Here is a 7,641-nt window from a genome sequence, read left to right on the forward strand (position 1 = left end):
ATCGATTCAATATTTATTTAAATTTTTAATAACGATATATTTAATTAGTGTCCGAGTCTACAGAGAATAAAGTGTATGCAGACCACTAGATCATTAAAGTAAAGAGACCTTACAAAACAAAAATTTGTTTTTAAAATTTCTGATTAAAAAGATTATTTCATGTAGGCGCATATTTGATCCTTTTTCATACGTATTGTTATTTTTTTGACTTTTTTTTTTGGTTCAACAACTAATTCAGATTTATTATTTTGATGGTCAAATATTTTTTTTCCACCGATATTTTCTTGTAAATTTTATTGCAAGTGCTCTTAAATAATTTATAAATACAAATACGACATTACAATATAGGCGTAAAAATTAGTTTTAAATTACAATATGATCAAAAAATAATAATTTTTTTATTACTTTTTTCCTCTTCTTCTATTCACACTTCAAGTGGTCCTAGATTTAAAAAAGCAAAACTTAAATATCAATAGCAGTGGGTAGATGAGAAATAACTTCACTTTATATATTATTGCTCGTTCGGTAGAATTTTCGTCCGTGACGAGAGTCTAAGGGGGGAGGAAAAGAGATTATAGTTAAAATATGAATTTGATAAAAATTATAAATATATCTAACTAAAAGTTTATGTATCTAATAAAGTGTATATATATCTAAATTAAAATTGGAAGAAACGTTCATATATAGTCACTTAAAAATTGTCTAATTATCCTCCATAACTATAGTTTGATAATTATAATTTGTAGCTACATGTTATAGGGAGGAGAGTGAGAGAGGACAGAGAGTAGGAGAGAGGTAAATAGTATATGTATATCGGTTAGATAAAATTGTATATAAACATATGTATTGTACATATGGCTAGCAAGATTGGGAGAAGGAGGAAAGAGGCGAGAGACATTGGGAGAGGGAGGAGAGAGGCGAGATACATTGGAAAAGGGAGGAGAGAGGCGAATGAGATTGGGAGAAAGAGAGTGCAGAGAGTGGCAAAGAGGTGAATTGTATATGTATATTAGTTAGATAAATGTATATTATACATATGCATTTGTATATACGACAAACGAGATAGGAGGAGAGGGGAGAGCGAGCAGTGATAGGCATGTTTTCTGTCTTTTATTCTCCAAATTATCATCAATATGTCAAAACAGTTCAGAGTCAAGATAAAAAAAACTCTCAAGGGTATGGCTATTTCAGTGAAGTGATTACATTGACAAGTGTGGAGAGTCGAAAAGAAAATAAACATGAGTTATATCCACTTCGATACCCCAACCAATATTGTTGAATCTGCTTAGTACGCAAATAAGGCTCAAAATACTGACATTCAAGAAACATCATTTTTAGGACCAATGTTTTATTGCCTCAAAATACAATAGTGCTCTTCATCTATATTGGCACACATCTCATAAAGACACTTCTGACACACATCTCATAAAGACAAAAGTGTCTTGTAGCCTGTAAAACCTAGTTCATTATGCTTCTCTGAAACAGGTTTTGTAAATACTAATCCTCTATCTTCATTTCTTAGTCATTAGGATGTTGCATAATTTATCACCTCTATATTGATTCTAGAAACATTGCAGGCTTGAATACTACTGGATATAAATTTACATGAGCCAGGCTATTGTTCTCCCTGTACTCGTACACCAGTTGCAGGTAATTCCGTTCAGCAAAACATCTAGTCCTCTTGATTCTGTACATTTATAGAAAAAGAGAACATTTAAAAAGTTGAAATGACTTCACATGAAGTGGAAATTTTTCAATATGAAATGCATTTACTCACAGGTCGATCATTTAATGTGAGGTTTTAACTCACAGTAATAAGCATTTGAGAGCCCTATCACACGCGTGCCTTAGGGGCCCCGAGGCAGCCTCGGGGTCATGGGGGCGACCCCGACTGTTCTACCAGAGAACTTGCTGAGGTTTCCCTTCATCACTTCCAGCAAAATCTAGGCATTACAATGGTTAATGACTGGCTTGAACACAAAAAATGTTGCATGTAAAGCAGGATTTAACCAACCGCACAAAGTATTCAAATTCCCTTTCTGCCCACTGGATAATTCTGTTGCTATATCACCAACCAGGTTCAGTAGTAGTCAAAGAAATGGTAGAGACAATGTGGCTGAATAAGTCTCGGGATAACAAGGACAAAGGGGAAGGAAAGCCTCAATACTTTTCTGAAGACGAGATCTGTACGAATTAACAAGTAGCTCATTCTCGAGCATCTTTTTTCTTGTATACAAAGAAGATTTCCAGCTCAGGATGACTTCTTTCAGCCAGAAGGAACATCAATATTCTCCAAAAACAGCATGTTTTCATTTTCCATGTCATTCATTAGCTTCTTGGACATCACCACCAGTTCGGCTCCATTCATCCAATTCTCTGCATACAACAATGATGAGATCTTTGAACAAGAATCCCCTGTGCGGATATGTGCTTTCTAAGCTCATTCATTGAGCTCGTGTTATGTTTCCACAACTTCCTCGGACAATCTGCAATGACAAGAACTGATTATAAGATTACATGAGTTCATTTAAGCGTGTATATGATTTGGCCAACCATATCCAAGTTGCACCCGTTTGACATGGGTACATCAAGGCGAATGAAGGACATAGATCAGGAGATTAAGGTGATAGGTAAAGAAAACTACATAAGCCTCCTGATGCAAAAAGTAGGCTTACAGGTGGACATGCACCGTTCAACAGAAATAAAGTTCAATTATTGCAGCCAACATATCTCCACACAAAAACAAAAAGTTAAGGAATGACTGAGGAGTAGCAACACTTTCAATACATGGGAAATCATCTTCTTCTTCACTGTTTAGATGTTCCGCTTTTGCAGCTATATGAAAATGGGAAAAAAACCTTTAAATTTAATGACTTATACATGTTTGTTGGCCAATTTAATTAATCAAAACAGATTAACTTATATTTCCTTATTGAAAAACTTGACAAGGGTAGTATAATGGTAAATTTTTACCTAGTTTCTTTTTAAGGGACATGAAATCCAAATTGGTGACATATAACAGAAATGGAGAAGTAGTATACGATAGATGATACTAATGTTTTAACTTTGTCAAGATTGACAGAGTACTTATTAAGATTGCGGATAACTTAGGAGGGGGAGAAATATGAAGCTTTAAAATGTTACTATTCCCCAAATCTTCAGAAACTTGAATCCTAATTAGTGTTTACTTGAAGAATCAGCAATCACATATCACAGACATCAAGTTCCACGTTCAGGTTTTTGGCTGAAGCACTTCTTCTTACCACACTCGTTTGTTCCTCTTCTGATTTTATGTTTGAGAAGAACATCACAAGACAAGCAATACATTCATGCACAATCCAGACTGAGAAATTAAGCAGATCATTCGACTGAAATTGTTGCTTGGGATTCATATCATATAATATCAAACTAAAGGGTCACACTGACGGGAAAAAATTTATTAGTCGAGCATAATAATTTTATCTTTTTTAAGATGGGTATAAAAATCCTACAATATATAGAAAAGATGTATTTCCTCAGAAGTACAAGAAGTGTATAAAAACATAACAGTATGACCTCTTCAGTGACCACCACAACATGCTACGATATCATTTGCTGACACAGAGATATTCTGCCTCACACATAAAATTGAATCATTAGCAACCATAACTAGAATAAACTTGCAAGTTTTTGCATGAAGGAATGAATTTACCCAGCCAAAATGAATACAGAAACAATCAGACAACGAGTCAGCAGCACCACAACAAGCCCAACAAGAACCACAATGTCCCTGAATACAAACGGTCAGATTGTTCAAATACCCAAAGAGCAATTATTAGCATAAGAAAAACAAATGATTGAATTAGAACCAAGACAAATCAACTAATCACAAAACAGTACCAGTGCATGACATCAAAAGATGGAAAGCATTAGCACCACTCTATAGAACTCTACAACACTAAACCAGTGACCGTTTAGTTTGATCAGAGTACAGTGACAGTAATATCTTCAGGTAATATACCTGAAGGATTTCAGATTCCGCTTTAGCTTGGGATATTGGATTTTCTGCAACAACCTGCTTGCCGTTCACAAAAGAAATTATGTATTCAACAATGGACTACAGGTATAGGCTTTTCATATGGTACTTTAACCAACCAAGACTAAGCTTTTGCAATAATAGGACCTAAAACATCCATATAATTCAGACTAGACTGTCAACCTTATAAATGCTCTTAAATTGAATCCCTAACATCCCAGCCGTTGTAATGTCGAAAGCAACATTGAGAATATCATTCATTGACCTACATACTTTTTTCTTTCTTCTACCCGTGAAACACACACAACCATTGTTGCAAAATGTAGAACTACAAGTGTATAGTCATAAGTTAAAACAGCCAAAAACAAACAATAATTGATTTTGGTACATTAATATTAAGAAGTTAGTTGAAAATATAAAAAAACAAATGTTTTCATTTTCTTCGTTTAGCAAACGACTGTGCTAACTAAGTCTTAATCTTTGTGCCTGCCCTAATCTTACTACTCACAAATTATGGCATCAGCATCTAAATATAACTAAGTTAGAGCAAGATAGCATCAAGTTCAGGCTCTGCTACCTTTTCCAAACTTGCCAATTTATAAATTTAAAAAAAATAACTAAGCAGTCACTAGATTGTTTTAAAAAGAAAATCTTTTTAAAAGAAAAAAGTAGAGGCCGCCCTCCCCCCAGCAGCCTCAAGGCAGTGTCGTGCCCCGACCCTCCCCCCAAGCAGGCACCGTCGTGCCCCGACCCTCCCCCCAAGCAGCCCCCCCCCAAGCAGGCACCGTCGTGCCCCGACCCTCCCCCGAGGCCGCCCCCCCCCCCCCCCCCCAAGCAGCCTCGAGGCACCGTCGTGCCCCGAGGCCGCCCCCCCCCCCCAAGCAGCCTCGAGGCACCGTCGTGCCCCGAGGCCGCCCCCACCCCAACAGCCGCGAGGCACCGTCGTGCCCCGAGCCCCCCCCCCCCCAGCAGCCGCGAGGCACCGTCGTGCCCCGAGGCCGCCCCCCCCAACAGCCGCGAGGCACCGTCGTGCCCCGAGGCCGCCCCTCCAGCAGCCGCGAGGCACCGTCGTGCCCCGAGGCCGCCCCCCCCCCCAGCAGACGCGAGGCACCGTCGTGCCCCGAGGCCTCCCCCTCCCCCCCAGCAGACGCGAGGCACCGTCGTGCCCCGAGGCCGCCCCCCAGCAGCCGCGAGGCACCGTCATGCCCCGAGGCCGCCCCCCCCAGCAGTCTCGAGGCACCGTCGTGCCCCGAGGCCGCCCCCCCCAGCAGCCTCGAGGCACCGTCATGCCCCGAGGCCGCCACCCCCCAGCAGCCTCGAGGCACCGTCATGCCCCGAGGCCGCCCCCCTAGCAGCCTCGAGGCACCGTCGTGCCCCGAGGCCCCCCCCCCCCCCCCCCGCCCCAGCAGCCTCGAGGCACCGTCGTGCCCCGAGGCCGCCCCCAGACCTAAAAGAAAAAACAAAGTTAGAATGCACTTAAACAATTCAATTTATATAGTTTAATAAAAAAAAGACATAAAGAAATGAGTTGGGTTGAGTAATCATCAAATATTGTGTTTCTTACCCAATGAAGTTTCTCTAACCTTTCACAATGAAGGGAAAAGGATTGAACCAAAGGTCTTGTTTTATCCCATCAATCTTGATCTTCTCTGCATGTACATGGTTTTGAGTATAAATCACTATACTATACTAACATGACAGAAGTGATGCTGAAGTTTCACAAATTAATCAAGATAAAGGAGATGAGAAAAGGAACAAGACAAGACAAACATATTTTAAATGACCAAACAGGGAAATTTTGAAGGATTATAATCCATGTTGAGCAATCAAACTCTAAAAAATGATGTTTTTAGTTCTAATTATGGATGAGCCAACTGATCATGCTAAGTAAAAGGGATCAATGAATTAAAATGAAGAACAGTTTGAATAGAAACAGGTTTACTGCTTGGTCTGACTGCGGAGGATGCTGAAACTGTATTACTTAATACTTACAATCTTGGATGTACATGGTACCAAAGCCAAAAATGATTCCTAGTAGTTAGTCACAACTTCATATACAAAAAAAACAATTTATTTTTTTTCAATCTTCTCTCAGTGAAAATCAGCTTATAAAGTAATAGAAACCTTAGTGTGAAAACTTTTCTTCAACCTAATAACATAAACATTAGAACTTTTCTTCAAATGTTCGAAATGCAAAGTTGCTAGATAAACAAAAGGCAAGATTCATAATACTTTTTAACCATTAAAGAATACTTAACTCAGACATAATTTTAGAAAAGATTCAACTTCCAAATATCACAATCTTGGCCAAAAAATTGAAATCCCGTAAATCCCCTCATATCAAAAACCCTCATATCATTTCACTTGATTTTCACAATATCTTCAATCATTTTACTATCTTAAAATCTTTGAATAAACCCACCCACCCACCCCAAAAAAAAATCACAAGACTCACTGACATTTCACTTGCACAAATTTATAGAAACCCCATAGGCATACAGAAGATGATTCCAACATACAGAAAATGAATCATTGAACCAGTAATAAGAAAAATACACACAAAAAAAATAAGATAATTACTTTTCTACGGTAAAAAAGAAATACACATAAAAAAGTTGAGACCAAAAACAGGGAAACACTCAGACAAGGTTGGAAGAATAAGAGATGAGGATATGAGCAGAGACAGTTGATGATTCGAGACATTAGAAAATTCCCGTCGTTTCTTGGCCGCTCCAGCTTTTAATTTCGATTTTCAAATGTGAAGTAATATATACGTTAGAAGCAGACAAGGGTTTGAATTGAAACTTTAGTGAATGAATTTCACAAGACATTCTTTCAAACTTGAAATAGATGGACTAATAATTGAAGATAAATGATCCCAGACATGATATACTAAATTACACATTTCTACGAGTTGATTTTGAGGTTCAATTGATCAATCAATCAACAAAGCCCCCAAACCCTAAGCCATAGGAAAAAGTAGTTGAATACGATCGAGCAGTGGGATTCAAGAAGCATACCCAATGTCTGTCTCCCATCATTTGTCTGACAACCACCTCCTTCTTGTTTTGTCCTCGTCACCATGATCTTCACCATTGTCTGCAGCGTACACACCCAAAAAAAACTTGATTTCTTTTAAAATCCAAATTGAAAATGGAATTCAAACTTATGCAGAAGAAGAGAGAAAGACCTTGACTAATAACAAGAGCCGTTGTATCTATGAGAGAAGAGAAGAGAAGAGAAGAGCGGTCGAGGAGCCTTGAAAAGAACCGTTATGGGTGGAACTGATAGTATTTATAGTGTGCTTTCTCAAATTGGAATTTAAATTTACATTGAAAAGGATTAATAGCAAGAGCCGTTATTATTTTTTTTAAAATATAATCTAACTAATTTAATAAGATATTTGATTGAAACAAAAAAAATATTGATGTTTATTTTTAAAAAGTCAACATTATTTTAAAATTACTTTAAAAACATTATGAATTTATACAATTATTTCAAAGTGTTTCAACTAAAAACACTTGATGATTAATCTAGATTTTGGAAAGTAGTAATAATACTAATCAATAAATTTAAATAATTTTTCTAAACATTTTTTTTCCAGTTACGAAATATATTTAAAAAAA

The 7,641-nt window shown here is 37.7% G+C and overlaps 1 protein-coding gene across 23 annotated transcripts; it reads right to left on the minus strand.

The window, feature by feature from the left end:
- Positions 1 to 1,331: 1,331 nt before the first annotated feature.
- Positions 1,332 to 7,319, minus strand: LOC104646579 (uncharacterized). 23 transcript variants are annotated; one of them, XR_011220139.1, is made up of 8 exons: positions 7,206 to 7,319; positions 7,036 to 7,114; positions 5,599 to 5,664; positions 4,001 to 4,054; positions 3,880 to 3,929; positions 3,692 to 3,769; positions 1,778 to 3,610; positions 1,332 to 1,687 (listed from the first exon to the last, which is right to left on the minus strand). XR_011220139.1 is itself a non-coding variant. In XM_069295332.1 (4 exons), the coding sequence occupies exons 1-3, from the start codon at positions 4,274 to 4,276 to the stop codon at positions 3,560 to 3,562; spliced, it is 342 nt and encodes a 113-aa protein (XP_069151433.1). In that variant the 5' UTR covers positions 4,277 to 4,739; the 3' UTR covers positions 1,332 to 1,687; positions 1,778 to 3,559. The 23 variants fall into 23 exon arrangements, 1 of the variants encoding a protein (XP_069151433.1); XR_011220133.1 differs by having other exon boundaries at positions 5,580 to 5,664; XR_011220142.1 differs by having other exon boundaries at positions 1,778 to 2,486; positions 3,556 to 3,769; positions 5,580 to 5,664.
- Positions 7,320 to 7,641: the final 322 nt, after the last annotated feature.

The sequence above is a fragment of the Solanum lycopersicum genome, chromosome 3 (assembly GCF_036512215.1).
Source record: "Solanum lycopersicum chromosome 3, SLM_r2.1".
Taxonomy (NCBI): domain Eukaryota; kingdom Viridiplantae; phylum Streptophyta; class Magnoliopsida; order Solanales; family Solanaceae; genus Solanum; species Solanum lycopersicum.